The 20,435-nt window shown below is 42.5% G+C and overlaps 1 protein-coding gene across 3 annotated transcripts in view; it reads right to left on the bottom strand.

Moving 5' to 3' along the window:
* LOC128702400 (insulin-like receptor) overlaps positions 1 to 20,435 on the bottom strand; it is a 191,010-nt gene that overhangs the window by 18,890 nt on the left and 151,685 nt on the right. For all 3 annotated transcript variants that reach the window (XM_070102173.1, XM_070102175.1, XM_070102174.1), the window contains 7 exons: positions 20,140 to 20,380; positions 19,471 to 19,707; positions 17,607 to 17,698; positions 13,362 to 13,565; positions 9,673 to 9,806; positions 3,840 to 3,998; positions 3,124 to 3,304 (listed from right to left, as the gene is read on the bottom strand). In XM_070102173.1, coding sequence (XP_069958274.1) covers positions 3,124 to 3,304; positions 3,840 to 3,998; positions 9,673 to 9,806; positions 13,362 to 13,565; positions 17,607 to 17,698; positions 19,471 to 19,707; positions 20,140 to 20,380 — 1,248 coding nt within the window. The remainder of the gene's footprint in view (positions 1 to 3,123; positions 3,305 to 3,839; positions 3,999 to 9,672; positions 9,807 to 13,361; positions 13,566 to 17,606; positions 17,699 to 19,470; positions 19,708 to 20,139; positions 20,381 to 20,435) is intronic.

The following is a 20,435-nucleotide window of genomic DNA, read 5'->3' as shown; positions in this document are numbered from 1 at the left end:
AACCTGCTGTATAAGTGGGACCCTACAGTAGCACAGAACCTAACCTGCTGTATAAGTGGGACCCTACAGTAGCACAGAACCTAACCTGCTGTATAAGTGGGCCCTACAGTAGCACAGAACCTAACCTCCTGTATAAGTGGGCCCTACAGTAGCACAGAACCTAACCTCCTGTATAAGTGGGCCCTACAGCACAGAACCTAACCTCCTGTATAAGTGGGACCCTACAGTAGCACAGAACCTAACCTCCTGTATAAGTGGGCCCTACAGCACAGAACCTAACCTGCTGTATAAGTGGGACCCTACAGTAGCACAGAACCTAACCTGCTGTATAAGTGGGACCCTACAGTAGCACAGAACCTAACCTGCTGTATAAGTGGGACCCTACAGTAGCACAGAACCTAACCTGCTGTATAAGTGGGACCCTACAGTAGCACAGAACCTAACCTGCTGTATAAGTGGGACCCTACAGTAGCACAGAACCTAACCTGCTGTATAAGTGGGACCCTACAGTAGCACAGAACCTAACCTGCTGTATAAGTGGGCCCTACAGTAGCACAGAACCTAACCTCCTGTATAAGTGGGCCCTACAGTAGCACAGAACCTAACCTGCTGTATAAGTGGGACCCTACAGTAGCACAGAACCTAACCTGCTGTATAAGTGGGACCCTACAGTAGCACAGAACCTAACCTGCTGTATAAGTGGGACCCTACAGTAGCACAGAACCTAACCTGCTGTATAAGTGGGACCCTACAGTAGCACAGAACCTAACCTGCTGTATAAGTGGGACCCTACAGTAGCACAGAACCTAACCTGCTGTATAAGTGGGACCCTACAGTAGCACAGAACCTAACCTGCTGTATAAGTGGGACCCTACAGTAGCACAGAACCTAACCTGCTGTATAAGTGGGACCCTACAGTAGCACAGAACCTAACCTGCTGTATAAGTGGGACCCTACAGTAGCACAGAACCTAACCTGCTGTATAAGTGGGACCCTACAGTAGCACAGAACTTAACCTGCTGTATAAGTGGGCCCTACAGTAGCACAGAACCTAACCTCCTGTATAAGTGGGCCCTACAGTAGCACAGAACCTAACCTCCTGTATAAGTGGGCCCTACAGTAGCACAGAACCTAACCTCCTGTATAAGTGGGCCCTACAGCACAGAACCTAACCTCCTGTATAAGTGGGACCCTACAGTAGCACAGAACCTAACCTCCTGTATAAGTGGGCCCTACAGCACAGAACCTAACCTGCTGTATAAGTGGGACCCTACAGTAGCACAGAACCTAACCTGCTGTATAAGTGGGACCCTACAGTAGCACAGAACCTAACCTGCTGTATAAGTGGGACCCTACAGTAGCACAGAACCTAACCTGCTGTATAAGTGGGACCCTACAGTAGCACAGAACCTAACCTGCTGTATAAGTGGGACCCTACAGTAGCACAGAACCTAACCTGCTGTATAAGTGGGACCCTACAGTAGCACAGAACCTAACCTGCTGTATAAGTGGGCCCTACAGTAGCACAGAACCTAACCTCCTGTATAAGTGGGCCCTACAGTAGCACAGAACCTAACCTGCTGTATAAGTGGGACCCTACAGTAGCACAGAACCTAACCTGCTGTATAAGTGGGACCCTACAGTAGCACAGAACCTAACCTGCTGTATAAGTGGGACCCTACAGTAGCACAGAACCTAACCTGCTGTATAAGTGGGACCCTACAGTAGCACAGAACCTAACCTGCTGTATAAGTGGGACCCTACAGTAGCACAGAACCTAACCTGCTGTATAAGTGGGACCCTACAGTAGCACAGAACCTAACCTGCTGTATAAGTGGGACCCTACAGTAGCACAGAACCTAACCTGCTGTATAAGTGGGACCCTACAGTAGCACAGAACCTAACCTGCTGTATAAGTGGGACCCTACAGTAGCACAGAACCTAACCTGCTGTATAAGTGGGACCCTACAGTAGCACAGAACTTAACCTGCTGTATAAGTGGGCCCTACAGTAGCACAGAACCTAACCTCCTGTATAAGTGGGCCCTACAGTAGCACAGAACCTAACCTCCTGTATAAGTGGGCCCTACAGCACAGAACCTAACCTCCTGTATAAGTGGGACCCTACAGTAGCACAGAACCTAACCTCCTGTATAAGTGGGCCCTACAGCACAGAACCTAACCTCCTGTATAAGTGGGACCCTACAGTAGCACAGAACCTAACCTGCTGTATAAGTGGGACCCTACAGTAGCACAGAACCTAACCTGCTGTATAAGTGGGACCCTACAGTAGCACAGAACCTAACCTGCTGTATAAGTGGGACCCTACAGTAGCACAGAACCTAACCTGCTGTATAAGTGGGACCCTACAGTAGCACAGAACCTAACCTGCTGTATAAGTGGGACCCTACAGTAGCACAGAACCTAACCTGCTGTATAAGTGGGCCCTACAGTAGCACAGAACCTAACCTCCTGTATAAGTGGGCCCTATAGTAGCACAGAACCTAACCTGCTGTATAAGTGGGACCCTACAGTAGCACAGAACCTAACCTGCTGTATAAGTGGGACCCTACAGTAGCACAGAACCTAACCTGCTGTATAAGTGGGACCCTACAGTAGCACAGAACCTAACCTGCTGTATAAGTGGGACCCTACAGTAGCACAGAACCTAACCTGCTGTATAAGTGGGGTCCTACAGTAACTCGGAACCTAACCTGCTGTATAAACGGGGCCCTACTGTACCACATTTGTCCAGACTACTACTACTACTACTATTGCCTTGCTTTGCTCCCCCTTTCTGTTTTGTGAAACTACCACTACTCCCCCTACTAGCTGCTGCTGCTACTACTACTACTGCTACTACTACTACTACTATTACTACTACTACTATTACTACTACTACTACTATTACTACTACTACTACTATTACTACTACTACTACTACTACTACTACTACTACTATTACTACTACTACTAATACTACTACTACTACTACTACTTCTACTACTACTACCACCGTAACATCGTGGTAAGTTTCTCTCTCCTGTGTCTGGGTTATTATGTCTTCCTGCTCTTTTGTTTCCTGCCATGGTCTAACATGTTCAGCTGGTTGAGCGATACTCACCCCGGTAGAAGGGATTGACATCCACCTGGTCAAGAATGGAGGGGATGGAGTTGATCCTGGAGCGCCTCCACCACCACCACCACCACCACCACACCATCACCACCACACTGCACACCACCGTCACCACCACCACCACACTCACCCACCACACTGCACCACCATCCTTCACCACCTGCCTATCCTGGGGAACACAGACACATAAGTATAAATTACACACACGAGGTACCACATATCTATACGAAATATCACATATCCATACGAAATATCACATATCCATACGAAATATTACATATCCATACGAAATATTACATATCCATACGAAATATCACATATCCATACGAAATATCACATCTACACGAATTTAAACGTATACACACGAAATATCACATATCTCCATGAAATATCACATATCTCCATGAAATATCACATATCTGCACGAAATATCACATATCTGCACGAAATATCATACATCTGCATGAAATATCACATATTTGCACGAAATATCACATATATGCATGAAATATCAGATATCTGCACGAAATATCAGATATCTGCACGAAATATCATACATCTGCATGAAATATCACATATTTGCACGAAATATCACATATATGCATGAAATATCAGATATCTGCACGAAATATCACATATCCACACGAATGATGACTCATTCATTCACTTGCTCTATAAAGTCGTAATGAGTCATTGTTACTGACTTGAACAATGAAAGAGGCCGGGCGAGTGTAAGGTCCGTAGCCAGCCCTGGACCTGACCCTCACTCTCCAGGTGTAGGTACCCGGAGCTAGATCCTCCACATCCACGCCTCCTCCTCCAGACTCGTACTCCAGCACACTCACACACACACTTCTCTGTCTCTGAGGAAAAAAATGAGAAGCACAGTCTGGCACTGAAATTAAAATTTGGTTTATTCTTCTGACCACGTCAAGACAAGTCAGGCTGATTTATTCTGACGACATCAAGACAAGAGTCAGGCTGATTTATTCTGACGACGTCAAGACAAGTCAGGCTGATTTATTCTGACGACGTCAAGACAAGTCAGGCTGATTTATTCTGACGACGTCAAGACAAGAGTCAGGCTGATTTATTCTGACGACGACAAGACAAGAGTCAGGCTGATCTATTCTGACGACGTCAAGACAAGTCAGGCTGATTTATTCTGACGACGTCAAGACAAGAGTCAGGCTGATTTATTCTGACGACGTCAAGACAAGAGTCAGGCTGATTTATTCTGACGACGTCAAGACAAGAGTCAGGCTGATTTATTCTGACGACAAGACAAGAGTCAGGCTGATTTATTCTGACCACGTCAAGACAAGAGTCAGGCTGATTTATTCTGACGACGTCAAGACAAGAGTCAGGCTGATTTATTCTGACGACGTCAAGACAAGAGTCAGGCTGATTTATTCTGACGACGTCAAGACAAGAGTCAGGCTGATTTATTCTGACCACGTCAAGACAAGTCAGGCTGATTTATTCTGACGACGTCAAGACAAGAGTCAGGCTGATTTATTCTGACGACGTCAAGACAAGAGTCAGGCTGATTTATTCTGACGACGTCAAGACAAGAGTCAGGCTGATTTATTCTGACGACGTCAAGACAAGAGTCAGGCTGATTTATTCTGACGACGTCAAGACAAGAGTCAGGCTGATTTATTCTGACCACGTCAAGACAAGTCAGGCTGATTTATTCTGACCACGTCAAGACAAGAGTCAGGCTGATTTATTCTGACCACGTCAAGACAAGAGTCAGGCTGATTTATTCTGACGACGTCAAGACAAGAGTCAGGCTGATTTATTCTGACGACGTCAAGACAAGAGTCAGGCAGATTTATTCTGACGACGTCAAGACAAGTCAGGCTGATTTATTCTGACGACGTCAAGACAAGAGTCAGGCTGATTTATTCTGACGACGTCAAGACAAGAGTCAGGCTGATTTATTCTGACGACGTCAAGAAAAGAGTCAGGCTGATTTATTCTGACCACGTCAAGACAAGAGTCAGGCTGATTTATTCTGACCACGTCAAGACAAGAGTCAGGCTGATTTATTCTGACCACGTCAAGACAAGTCAGGCTGATTTATTCTGACCACGTCAAGACAAGAGTCAGGCCGATTTATTCTGACGACGTCAAGACAAGAGTCAGGCTGATTTATTCTGACCACGTCAAGACAAGAGTCAGGCTGATTTATTCTCACCACGTCAAGACAAGAGTCAGGCTGATTTATTCTGACGACGTCAAGACAAGAGTCAGGCTGATTTATTCTGACCACGTCAAGACAAGAGTCAGGCTGATTTATTCTGACCACGTCAAGACAAGAGCCAGGCTGATTTATTCTGACCATGTCAAGACAAGAGTCAGGCTGATTTATTCTGACGACGTCAAGACAAGAGCCAGGCTGATTTATTCTGACCATGTCAAGACAAGAGTCAGGCTGATTTATTCTGACCAGCAAACTGACATGATGTATGACCCTTGTGGGTTTAGTGCATACTTCTCATGGTAATAATATCATGGTAACATCAAGAATAAAAAAAAGCACAATATCATTTAAAGAAAGAGTTCACAACAATCAAACAATTCACAACAATCAGAAACAATTCACAACAATCAGAAACAATTCACAACAATCAGAAACAATTCACAACAATCAGAAACAATTCATAACAATCAGAAACAATTCACAACAATCAGAAACAATTCACCACAATCAGAAACAATTCACAACAATCAGAAACAATTCACAAAAATCAAACAATTCACACCAATCAGAAACAATTCACCACAATCAGAAACAGTTCACAACAATCAGAAACAATTCACCACAATCAGAAACAATTCACCACAATCAGAAACAATTCACAACAATCAGAAACAATTCACAACAATCAGAAACAATTCACAACAATCAGAAACAATTCACAATAATCAGAAACAATTCACCACAATCAGAAACTTCACAACAATCAGAAACAATTCACAACAATCAGAAACAATTCACAACAATCAGAAACAATTTACAACAATCAGAAACAATTCACAATAATCAGAAACAATTCACCACAATCAGAAACTTCACAACAATCAGAAACAATTCACAACAATCAGAAACAATTCACAACAATCAAACAATTCACAACAATCAGAAACAATTCACAATCAGAAACAATTCACAACAATCAGAAACAGTTCACAACAATCAGAAACAATTCACAACAATCAGAAACAGTTCACAACAATCAGAAACAATTCACAACAATCAGAAACAGTTCACAACAATCAGAAACAGTTCACAACAATCAGAAACAGTTCACAACAATCAGAAACAATTCACAACAATCAGAAACAATTCACCACAATCAGAAACAATTCACAATCAGAAACAATTCACAACAATCAGAAACAATTCACAACAATCAAACAATTCTCAACAGACGATTCACCACAATCAGAAACAGTTCACAACAATCAGAAACAATTCACAACAATCAGAAACAATTCACCACAATCAGAAACAATTCACCACAATCAAAAACAATTCACAACAATCAGAAACAATTCACAACAATCAGCAACAATTCACAACAATCAGAAACAATTCACAACAATCAGAAACAATTCACCACAGTCAGAAACAATTCACCACAATCAGAAACAATTCACTACAATCAGAAACAATTCACCACAATCAGAAACAATTCACCACAATCAGAAACACTTCACAATCAGAAACAATTCACCACACTCAGAAACAATTCACCACAATTAGAAACAATTCACCACAATCAGAAACAATTCACCACAATCAGAAACAATTCACAATAATCAGAAACAATTCACCACAATCAGAAACAAATCACAACAATCAGAAACAATTCACAACAACCAGAAACAATTCACAACAATCAGAAACAATTCACAACAATCAGAAACAATTCACAACAATCAGAAACAATTCACAACAATCAGAAACAATTCACAACAATCAGAAACAATTCACAACAATCAGAAGCAATTCACAACAATCAGAAACAATTCACAACAATCAGAAACAATTCACAACAATCAGAAACAATTCACCACAATCAGAAACAATTCACAGCAAACAGAAACAATTCACAACAATCAGAAACAATTCACAACAATCACAAACAATTCACAACAATCAGAAACAATTCACAATCAGAAACAATTCACAGCAATCAGAAACAATTCACAACAATCAGAAACAATTCACAACAATCAGAAACAATTCACAACAAACAGAAACAATTCACAACAATCAGGAACAGTTCACAATCAGAAACAATTCACAGCAATCAGAAACAATTCACAACAATCAGAAACAATTCACAACAATCAGAAACAATTTACAACAATCAGAAACAATTCACAACAACCAGAAACAATTCACAACAATCAGAAACAATTCACAACAACCAGAAACAATTCACAACAATCAGAAACAATTCACAACAATCAGAAACAATTCACAACAATCAGAAACAATTCACAACAATTAGAAACAATTTACAACAATCAGAAACAATTTACAACAATCAGAAACAATTCACAACAATCAGAAACAATTCACAACAATCAGAAACAACTCACCACAATCAGAAACAATTCACAACAATCAGAAACAATTCACAACAATCAGAAACAATTCACAACAATCAGAAACAATTCACAACAACCAGAAACAATTCACAACAGTCAGAAACAATTCACAACAACCAGAAACAATTCACAACAGTCAGAAACAATTCACAACAATCAGAAACAATTCAAAACAACCAGAAACAATTCACAACAACCAGAAACAATTCACAACAATCAGAAATAATTCACAACAATCAGAAACAATTTACAACAATCAGAAACAATTCACAACAATCAGAAAAAATCACAACAATCAGAAACAATTCACAATCAGAAACAATTCACAACAATCAGAAACAATTCACAACAATCAGAAACAATTCACAACAATCAGAAACGATTCACAACAATCAGAAACAATTCACAACAATCAGAAACAATTTACAACAATCAGAAACAATTCACAACAACCAGAAACAATTAACAACAATCAGAAACAATTCACAACCAGAAAAAAATCACAACAATCAGAAACAATTCACAACAACCAGAAACAATTCACAACAATCAGAAACAATTCACAACAATCAGAAACAATTCACAACAATCAGAAACAATTCACAACACTCAGAAACAATTCACAACAATCAGAAACAATTCACAACACTCAGAAACAATTCACAACAATCAGAAACAATTCACAACACTCAGAAACAATTCACAACAACCAGAAACAACTCACAACACTCAGACACAATTCACAACAATCACAACTCAATACGATTGTGGAGGTGACGAGGCAAAAAAAAAAAAAAAAAATAACGAGCTGGAAAAAAAGTCGAAAAAACCCACCCCACCTGACCATTAATCTCGTATATAAAAACATGCCAAAAATATAATATATATAATGTGCCATTTTGTACATAAGAATATGCAAAAAAAAAAAAATATTACAAGATGCCATTTTTTCGTAATTTTGGCCCATGGAGACATCAATAATTTGAGTGATGATCGGCAAGACTCGTGGGAGAAACCTGGGTGTGTTGAGAGAGAGATTTGGTCCACTGAAGGAGGGGGCAGTGGGGGTGAAGGGTTCTATCAGTTATCTTGGCCAGTGGTGGGCGAAACGTGTCGTCCATAGAGACACCCAGGTGTTGCACATGTGTTGCATAGGTGATGCACGTGTTGCGCAGGTGTTACACGTGTTGCACAGGTGTTGCACCATCATTGTGCACTGGAGACCAACATGGTGTACTGGAGACCAACATGGTGCACTGGAGGCCAACATGGTGTACTGGAGACCAACATGGTGTACTGGAGACCAACATGGTGTACTGGACACCAACATGGTGTACTGGAGACCAACATGGTGTACTGGAGACCAACATGGTGTACTGGAGACCAACATGGTGTACTGGAGACTAACATGGTGTACTGGAGACCAACATGGTGTACTGGAGACCAACATGGTGTACTGGAGACCAACATGGTGTACTGGAGACCAACATGGTGTACTGGAGACCAACATGTTGTACTGGAGACCAACATGGTGTACTGGAGACCAACATGGTGTACTGGAGACCAACATGGTGTACTGGAGACCAACATGGTGTACTGGAGACCAACATGGTGTACTGGAGACCAACATGGTGTACTGGAGACCAACATGGTGTACTGGAGACCAACATGGTGTACTGGAGACCAACATGGTGTACTGGAGACCAACATGGTGTACTGGAGACCAACATGGTGTACTGGAGACCAACATGGTGTACTGGAGACCAACATGGTGTACTGGAGACCAACATGTTGTACTGGAGACTAACATGGTGTACTGGAGACCAACATGGTGTACTGGAGACCAACATGGTGTACTGGAGACCAACATGGTGTACTGGAGACCAACATGGTGTACGGGTGACTTACCATCATGAAGGTGTACTGGAGGTGGTAGGTGAGAACAGCACCGTTTGGAGTGGGTGGAGGCAGCCAGTCCAGTCTTACTGTGGAGTTGTGGGTGTGGGCGTGGAGGGAGTCCTCTGGCACTACGTCCGCGGAAACTGTGGGCGTGAGGACGTATGTGCTGATGGTGTGGGTGGTGTAACTAGAGGTGATTCTGGTGGTGGGTGTAGCTAGGAATGTTGTGGGTGGTACTGAGGGTGTATGGGCGGGTTAATGTAGGAATGTTGTGGGTGGTACTGAGGGCGTATGGGCGGGTTAATGTAGGAATGTTGTGGGTGGTACTGAGGGTGTACGGGTGGGTTAATCTAGGAATGTTGTGGGTGGTACTGAGGGTGTATGGGCGGGTTAATCTAGGAATGTCGTGGGTGGTACTGAGGGTGTAAGGCGGGTTAATGTAGGAATGTTGTGGGTGGTACTGAGGGTGTATTGGCGGGTTAATCTAGGAATGTCGTGGGTGGTACTGAGGGTGTACGGGTGGGTTAATCTAGGAATGTTGTGGGTGGTACTGAGGGTGTATGGGCGGGTTAATCTAGGAATGTCGTGGGTGGTACTGAGGGTGTATGGGCGGGTTAATCTAGGAATGTCGTGGGTGGTACTGAGGGTGTATGGGCGGGTTAATCTAGGAATGTTGTGGGTGGTACTGAGGGTGTATGGGCGGGTTAATCTAGGAATGTCGTGGGTGGTACTGAGGGTGTAAGGCGGGTTAATGTAGGAATGTTGTGGGTGGTACTGAGGGTGTAAGGCGGGTTAATCTAGGAATGTTGTGGGTGGTACTGAGGGTGTATGGGCGGGTTAATGTAGGAATGTTGTGGGTGGTACTGAGGGTGTTTGGGCGGGTTAATCTAGGAATGTTGTGGGTGGTACTGAGGGTGTAAGGCGGGTTAATCTAGGAATGTTGTGGGTGGTACTGAGGGTGTATGGGCGGGTTAATGTAGGAATGTTGTGGGTGGTACTGAGGGTGTATGGGCGGGTTAATCTAGGAATGTTGTGGGTGGTACTGAGGGTGTATGGGCGGGTTAATCTAGGAATGTTGTGGGTGGTACTGAGGGTGTTTGGGCGGGTTAATCTAGGAATGTTGTGGGTGATACTGAGGGTGTATGGGCGGGTTAATGTAGGAATGTTGTGGGTGGTACTGAGGGTGTATGGGCGGGTTAATCTAGGAATGTTGTGGGTGGTACTGAGGGTGTATGGGCGGGTTAATCTAGGAATGTTGTGGGTGATACTGAGGGTGTATGGGCGGGTTAATGTAGGAATGTTGTGGGTGGTACTGAGGGTGTATGGGCGGGTTAATCTAGGAATGTTGTGGGTGGTACTGAGGGTGTATGGGCGGGTTAATCTAGGAATGTTGTGGGTGGTACTGAGGGTGTTTGGGCGGGTTAATTTAGGAATGTTGTGGGTGGTACTGAGGGTGTTTGGGCGGGTTAATCTAGGAATGTTGTGGGTGGTACTGAGGGTGTAAGGCGGGTTAATGTAGGAATGTTGTGGGTGGTACTGAGGGTGTAAGGCGGGTTAATCTAGGAATGTTGTGGGTGGTACTGAGGGTGTTTGGGCGGGTTAATCTAGGAATGTTGTGGGTGGTACTGAGGGTGTATGGGCGGGTTAATCTAGGAATGTTGTGGGTGGTACTGAGGGTGTTTGGGCGGGTTAATCTAGGAATGTTGTGGGTGGTACTGAGGGTGTATGGGCGGGTTAATCTAGGAATGTTGTGGGTGGTACTGAGGGTGTATGGGCGGGTTAATCTAGGAATGTTGTGGGTGATACTGAGGGTGTATGGGCGGGTTAATGTAGGAATGTTGTGGGTGGTACTGAGGGTGTATGGGCGGGTTAATCTAGGAATGTTGTGGGTGGTACTGAGGGTGTATGGGCGGGTTAATCTAGGAATGTTGTGGGTGGTACTGAGGGTGTTTGGGCGGGTTAATTTAGGAATGTTGTGGGTGGTACTGAGGGTGTTTGGGCGGGTTAATCTAGGAATGTTGTGGGTGGTACTGAGGGTGTAAGGCGGGTTAATGTAGGAATGTTGTGGGTGGTACTGAGGGTGTAAGGCGGGTTAATCTAGGAATGTTGTGGGTGGTACTGAGGGTGTTTGGGCGGGTTAATCTAGGAATGTTGTGGGTGGTACTGAGGGTGTATGGGCGGGTTAATCTAGGAATGTTGTGGGTGGTACTGAGGGTGTTTGGGCGGGTTAATCTAGGAATGTTGTGGGTGGTACTGAGGGTGTATGGGCGGGTTAATCTAGGAATGTTGTGGGTGGTACTGAGGGTGTTTGGGCGGGTTAATCTAGGAATGTTGTGGGTGGTACTGAGGGTGTATGGGCGGGTTAATCTAGGAATGTTGTGGGTGGTACTGAGGGTGTTTGGGCGGGTTAATCTAGGAATGTTGTGGGTGGTACTGAGGGTGTTTGGGCGGGTTAATCTAGGAATGTTGTGGGTGGTACTGAGGGTGTAAGGCGGGTTAATGTAGGAATGTTGTGGGTGGTACTGAGGGTGTAAGGCGGGTTAATGTAGGAATGTTGTGGGTGGTACTGAGGGTGTAAGGCGGGTTAATGTAGGAATGTTGTGGGTGGTACTGAGGGTGTAAGGCGGGTTAATCTAGGAATGTTGTGGGTGGTACTGAGGGTGTATGGGCGTGTTAATCTAGGAATGTTGTGGGTGGTACTGAGGGTGTAAGGCGGGTTAATGTAGGAATGTTGTGGGTGGTACTGAGGGTGTAAGGCGGGTTAATCTAGGAATGTTGTGGGTGGTACTGAGGGTGTTTGGGCGGGTTAATCTAGGAATGTTGTGGGTGGTACTGAGGGTGTATGGGCGGGTTAATCTAGGAATGTTGTGGGTGGTACTGAGGGTGTAAGGCGGGTTAATCTAGGAATGTTGTGGGTGGTACTGAGGGTGTATGGGCGTGTTAATCTAGGAATGTTGTGGGTGGTACTGAGGGTGTATGGGCGGGTTAATGTAGGAATGTTGTGGGTGGTACTGAGGGTGTTTGGGCGGGTTAATCTAGGAATGTTGTGGGTGGTACTGAGGGTGTTTGGGCGGGTTAATCTAGGAATGTTGTGGGTGGTACTGAGGGTGTATGGGCGGGTTAATCTAGGAATGTTGTGGGTGGTACTGAGGGTGTTTGGGCGGGTTAATCTACAAAATAAATTATTCATTATATATACAAATTTCCAACATTTAGTAATATATATATATATATATATATATATATATATATATATATATATATATATATATATATATATATATATATATGTCGTGCCGAATAGGTAAAACTGGTCAATTATCAAGAACTCATTTAAAATTAAGTCCTTTCTAAAATTTTCTCTTATACGGTTAAAGATATATTTTTTCATTAATGTTAATGTAAAAATTTTTAATTTTGCACCAAAAGAATCTTAGAAAACTTACCTAACCTTATTATAACAAGAACAATTTATTTTAGCCTAACCCAACTAAATATATTTTAGATTTGCTTACAATAATTTAATACTAAACAAACACAGTGAAATATATTTTTTTCGTTAGGTTCAGAATTATTTTGGTGAAATTATTGCATACACAAATTTTCACTTGTCCTATATGGCAAGATGAACGTTGCTATTTAAGCCAAGATCGCAAGTTCTGCCTATTCGGCACGACATATATATAGGAAGAATTTACCGTTAGCAGCGGTAGTAGCGGCGATTACGGAAGCTACGGTCGAGCACAGTTTACAGTCCATCACACCTTCATTCACGGGCGTAGACGTGCAGTTGGTGGGCGTGAGACAGGCTACCACCCCCACCAGGTAGACAGTAGAGTGTTTCAGGTGAGTGAGAGTCAGGTGACGGGTGTAGGTACCTGCCTTCATCACGCTCCAGGCACCTGATTGGTGTACTTATCACGTATTAACAATGTGATTGGTTTCATTCTTAGGTTTCAAGTTTATGCGTCATTAAGGCCGACTTTCCCCACCGTTATTAACATACTCTGACACCTAACAACTCTCAGTACGTATACCTTGCAAGGTGGTAACTACAAGACAGTCATCAAGGCTGCACTTCATCTCATAACTAATATCTTAATTACCTCACTTAATAAATTAACAATTAATCAGTGTATACACCATGAGTTATATATATGTATATATATATGTTATATATATGTATATATATATGTTATATATATATATATATATATATATATATATATATATATATATATATATATATATATATATATATATATATATATATATATATATATATATATATATATGAATGTATAGGAGCCTTTGAACCAAGTGAGAGAGTAATTGTGGTAGGGGACCTGAATGCTAAAGTAGGAGAAACTTTTAGAGAGGGTGTGGTAGGTAAGTTTGGGGTGCCAGGTGTAAATGATAATGGGAGCCCTTTGATTGAACTTTGTATAGAAAGGGGTTTAGTTATAGGTAATACATATTTTAAGAAAAAGAGGATAAATAAGTATACAAGATATGATGTAGGGCAAAATGACAGTAGTTTGTTGGATTATGTATTGGTAGATAAAAGACTGTTGAGTAGACTTCAGGATGTACATGTTTATAGAGGGGCCACAGATATATCAGATCACTTTCTAGTTGTAGCTACACTGAGAGTAAAAGGTAGATGGGATACAAGGAGAATAGAAGCATCAGGGAAGAGAGAGATGAAGGTTTATAAACTAAAAGAGGAGGCAGTTAGGGAAAGATATAAACAGCTATTGGAGGATAGATGGGCTAATGAGAGCATAGGCAATGGGGTCGAAGAGGTATGGGGTAGGTTTAAAAATGTAGTGTTAGAGTGTTCAGCAGAAGTTTGTGGTTACAGGAAAGTGGGTGCAGGAGGGAAGAGGAGCGATTGGTGGAATGATGATGTAAAGAGAGTAGTAAGGGAGAAAAAGTTAGCATATGAGAAGTTTTTACAAAGTAGAAGTGATGCAAGGAGGGAAGAGTATATGGAGAAAAAGAGAGAGGTTAAGAGAGTGGTGAAGCAATGTAAAAAGAGAGCAAATGAGAGAGTGGGTGAGATGTTATCAACAAATTTTGTTGAAAATAAGAAAAAGTTTTGGAGTGAGATTAACAAGTTAAGAAAGCCTAGAGAACAAATGGATTTGTCAGTTAAAAATAGGAGAGGAGAGTTATTAAATGGAGAGTTAGAGGTATTGGGAAGATGGAGGGAATATTTTGAGGAATTGTTAAATGTTGATGAAGATAGGGAAGCTGTGATTTCGTGTATAGGGCAATGAGGAATAACATCTTGTAGGAGTGAGGAAGAGCCAGTTGTGAGTGTGGGGGAAGTTCGTGAGGCAGTAGGTAAAATGAAAGGGGGTAAGGCAGCCGGGATTGATGGGATAAAGATAGAAATGTTAAAAGCAGGTGGGAATATAGTTTTGGAGTGGTTGGTGCAGTTATTTAATAAATGTATGGAAGAGGGTAAGGTACCTAGGGATTGGCAGAGAGCATGCATAGTTCCTTTGTATAAAGGCAAAGGGGATAAAAGAGAGTGCAAAAATTATAGGGGGATAAGTCTGTTGAGTATACCTGGCAAAGTGTATGGTAGAGTTATAATTGAAAGAATTAAAAGTAAGACGGAGAATAGGATAGCAGATGAACAAGGAGGCTTTAGGAAAGGTAGGGGGTGTGTGGACCAGGTGTTTACAGTGAAACATATAAGTGAACAGTATTTAAATAAGGCTAAAGAGGTCTTTGTGGCATTTATGGATTTGGAAAAGGCGTATGACAGGGTGGATAGGGGGGCAATGTGGCAGATGTTGCAGGTGTATGGTGTAGGAGGTATGTTACTGAAAGCAGTGAAGAGTTTTTACGAGGATAATGAGGCTCAAGTTAGAGTACATAGGAAATAGGGAAATTATTTCCCAGTAAAAGTAGGCCTTAGACAAGGATGTGTGATGTCACCGTGGTTGTTTAATATATTTATAGATGGGGTTGTAAGAGAAGTAAATGCGAGGGTCTTGACAAGAGGCGTGGAGTTAAAAGATAAAGAATCACACATAAAGTGGGAGTTGTCACAGTTGCTCTTTGCTGATGACACTGTGCTCTTGGGAGATTCTGAAGAGAAGTTGCAGAGATTGGTGGATGAATTTGGTAGGGTGTGCAAAAGAAGAAAATTAATACAGGAAAGAATAAGGTTATGAGGATAACAAAAATATTAGGTGATGAAAGATTGGATATCAGATTGGAGGGAGAGAGTATGGAGGAGGTGAATGTATTCAGATATTTGGGAGTGGACGTGTCAGCGGATGGGTCTATGAAGGATGAGGTGAATCATAGAATTGATGAGGGGAAAAGGGTGAGTGGTTCACTTAGGAGTCTGTGGAGACAAAGAACTTTGTCTTTGGAGGAAAAGAGGGGAATGTATGAGAGTATAGTTTTACCAACGCTCTTATATGGGTGTGAAGCATGGGTGATGAATGTTGCAGTGAGGAGAAGGCTGGAGGCAGTGGAGATGTCATGTCTGAGGGCAATGTGTGGTGTGAATATAATGCAGAGAATTCGTAGTTTGGAAGTTAGGAGGAGGTGCGGGATTACCAAAACTGTTGTCCAGAGGGCTGAGGAAGGGTTGTTGAGGTGGTTCGGACATGTAGAGAGAATGGAGCGAAACAGAATGACTTCAAGAGTGTATCAGTCTGTAGTGGAAGGAAGGCGGGGTAGGGGTCGGCCTAGGAAAGGTTGGAGGGAGGGGGTAAAGGAGGTTTTGTGTGCGAGGGGCTTGGACTTCCAGCAGGCATGCGTGAGCGTGTTTGATAGGAGTGAATGGAGACAAATGGTTTTTAATACTTGACGTGCTGTTGGAGTGTGAGCAAAGTAACATTTATGAAGGGGTTCAGGGAAACCGGCAGGCCGGACTTGAGTCCTGGAGATGGGAAGTACAGTGCCTGCACTCTGAAGGAGGGGTGTTAATGTTGCAGTTTAAAAACTGTAGTGTAAAGCACCCTTCTGGCAAGACAGTGATGGAGTGAATGATGGTGAAAGTTTTTCTTTTTCGGGCCACCCTGCCTTGGTGGGAATCGGTCAGTGTGATAATAATAATAATAATAAAATATATATATATATGTAATGTCGTGCCGAATAGGTAAAATTGGTCAATTAGCAAGAACTCAGAACGCATTTAAAATTAAGTTCTTTCTAAAATTTTCTCTTACACGTTTAAAGATATTTTTTTTTAAATTTATGTTAATGAAAAAATTAATAATTTTGTACCAAAAGAACCTTAGAAAACTTACCTAACTTTATTATAGCAAGCGAAATTTAGCCTAATCCGACTAAATATATTTTAGATAAGTTTACAATAATTTAATAATAAACAAACACAATGAAATATATTTTTTTCGTTAGGTTCAGAATGATTTTTGCGAAATTATTGCATACACAAATTTTCGCTTGTCCTATTTCGGCAAGAAGAACATTGCTATTTAAGGCAAAATCGCAGATTTTACCTATTCGGCACGATATATATATATATATATATATATATATATATATATATATATATATATATATATATATATGTATGTATATATATATATATATATATATATATATATATATATATATATATATATATATATATATATATATATATATATATATATATATATATATTGAGATATGTAATAATGTGAGGCGGGAGAAGAGTTTCACAGTATTAATAGAGAAGGAAACTCTTAGTTTATAATTTATTTAATGTGAGAGTGAAGAAAGATGGGTCTTCTCTCTGGGAGTTGTGGTGGGTTGTGTTGGGGTGTTGTGGGGTGTTGTGGTGGGTTGTGGTGGGGGTTTTTGGTGGGTTGTGGTGGGTTGTGGGGTGTTGTGGTGGGTTGTGGTGGGTTGTAGTGGGTTGTGAGGTGTTTTGGTGGGTTGTGGGGTGTTGTGGTGGGTTGTCTTACCGTCGTCATGATGAGGTTGATGTTGCAGTTGGAAAATTCGGGAGTCATGAAGCTGGTACCTTCCCGTCAACCTTGTTGTACCCTGGCTGCTGCTGTATACACACACACACACACACACACACACACACACACACACACACACACACACACACACACACACACACACACACACACACACACACACACGTATTAAAAACAAAGTTAATTCTGACTGTAACATCGACTATATCTCGTCAAGATAATATCACTGAAACAAGCAAGAATATATTTCTTCTAGTCAAGATATATATCAGGGATAGGCAAGTATTTTTGACTAGGGGGCGATGCCCCCCTTAGTTTAGCCTGCTTAGAAGAGCTAAATAACAAAGTAAATGAGTAACTTAGATATATGTAGGGTTGTCTGATGGTTGGTCAGTGAGGTTTCAAGCCTATCGGCTACGTGAGGGTCATTAAGGCTGTGTCACCTGTACACCACCAGTCAAGAGTACTGTAATACCTTAAAATGGGCTTTAATATCTGTGTACATACACTGAGAGGCGTACACCCCTCGGTGTACATACACTGAGAGGCGTACACCCCTCGGTGTACATACACTGAGAGGCGTACACCCCTCGGTGTACATACACTGAGTGGTGTACACCCCTCGGTGTACATACACTGAGAGGCGTACACCCCTCGGTGTACATACACTGAGTGGTGTACACCCCTCGGTGTACATACACTGAGAGACGTACACCCCTCGGTGTACATACACTGAGAGGCGTACACCCCTCGGTGTACATACACTGAGAGGCGTACCCCCCTCGTTGTACATACACTGAGAGACGTACACCCCTCGGTGTACATACACTGAGAGACGTACACCCCTCGGTGTACATACACTGAGAGGCGTACAACCCTCGGTGTACATACACTGAGAGACGTACACCCCTCGGTGTACATACACAGAGAGACGTACACCCCTCGGTGTACATACACTGAGAGACGTACACCCCTCGGTGTACATACACTGAGAGGCGTACACCCCTCGGTGTACGTACACTGAGAGGCGCACACCCCTCGGTGTACATACACTGAGAGGCGCACACCCCTCGGTGTACATACACTGAGAGACGTACACCCCTCGGTGTACATACCTTCCAGGCAGGTGAGACGGCTACCTCCTGAGCCATAAGGGACGAGGAACTTTAGAAATACACCTCTGGGTGTATTTCTCTCAGCGTATGTATACTGATAATTTACTCTCATCCGTATTTTTGGGTTGAAAGTATTTTTGCCATAATCCAGCCAACTAGTCAAAGAAATATCTGTGTGTGTTCTAAAAACAGGTGCTGTTGCAGGTGTTGCTCCTACGACTGCCCAACACCTGCTCTTCAAAGTGAATTTTTAAACTTAGAGTTGGATAATGTTGAGGACTTAGACACATGTGCAACACCTGTGTGTCTTTATCTGAAGACGTTTCGCCCAGCAGTGGCCCTTTTTTTCTGGTAGTTTTAGGCAGGGATGGTAAACGTAGATAGTGGAAGGTGAGTCAGTCAGTTTCTCAGTCTTGCAGAAATATACACAGAACACAGTGGAATGTGAGGTAATCAGTCCCCTCAGTGCAAGACTGAGGAACTACCTCACCTTCCACTATCTACGTATATCATCTCTGTATTAAGCTGAAAAAACACTGGTGGGCGAAACGTCTTCAGATAAAGATACCCAGGTGTTCAACATATGTATAATGTCCCATCATCTAGGTAGTGGACAGCATAGAATTCTATGACGGGGGAAACGTGCCCCCACGGGCTACGTTTCGCCCACCTCTAGCTTACACTGTTGATTAAATAAAAAGAGTAAAACCTGGAGGAGTATAAATTACTTGCTGGAGTTGGCCGGCTGATAGATGGCATAGTACTGATGTAGGGGCACCAGCTGTGGGTAATTACCACCTCCTGTGAGCGATGTTTGGAACAGCTGGTCGAAGTTCTCCTGGGAGTTCCTCCCGGCTAGGAGGGCTTGAGCACCGTCCTCGCTACCTGGGCGGTGCTGAGGGCTACTAGGTGCTAGGCTATCCATCGCCCAGCCAGGGAAGGCTCGATGCCTAGCATTGGCTAGGCTGGCAGTAAGAAAAAACACCGATATATATATATATATATATATATATATATATATATATATATATATATATATATATATATACAGTGGACCCCCGCATAACGATTACCTCCGAATGCGACCAATTATGTAAGTGTATTTATGTAAGTGCGTTTGTACATGTATGTTTGGGGGTCTGAAATGGACTAATCTACTTCACAATATTTCTTATGGGAACAAATTCGGTCAGTACTGGCACCTGAACATACTTCTGGAGTGAAAAAATATCGTTAACCGGGGGTCCACTGTATATATATATACACTACTATTACTACTACTATTACCACTATTACTACTGTTGCTATACTACTATTACTATTTCTACTACTACTACAACTAATAATAATAATAATAATAATAATAATAATAATAATAGGCATAGAAAAAGTTTCACCTCGCAGTGTTGACGTCTTGGAGCAGAATTTCCTCGAAGTCAGTAACTTCGACGTCCTCCTGCTGGTTGTCGGAGCAGGCGCAGCAGGTGAGGCTGGAGGTCTTCTTACACACCTTCTCCTCCTCTTCCTTTTCCTCGCCCTCCTCCTCTTCCTCGGCTTCCTCCAGCCTCCCGAAAGCTTCCTCTGACGACGTTTCTCTTCTCTGTTTTTCCTGCCATATTCTGCTGAGGCTTTTCTGTGCTACAAGAGACAGGCAGAACGTTTCGCGCTAATTACAAGTTTAATAGAATTTGTA

Source organism: Cherax quadricarinatus, chromosome 80, assembly GCF_038502225.1.
Source record: "Cherax quadricarinatus isolate ZL_2023a chromosome 80, ASM3850222v1, whole genome shotgun sequence".
NCBI classification, from domain to species: domain Eukaryota; kingdom Metazoa; phylum Arthropoda; class Malacostraca; order Decapoda; family Parastacidae; genus Cherax; species Cherax quadricarinatus.
The sequence above is the reverse complement of the archived record's forward strand: the minus strand, read 5'-3'. Positions and strand labels throughout refer to the sequence as shown.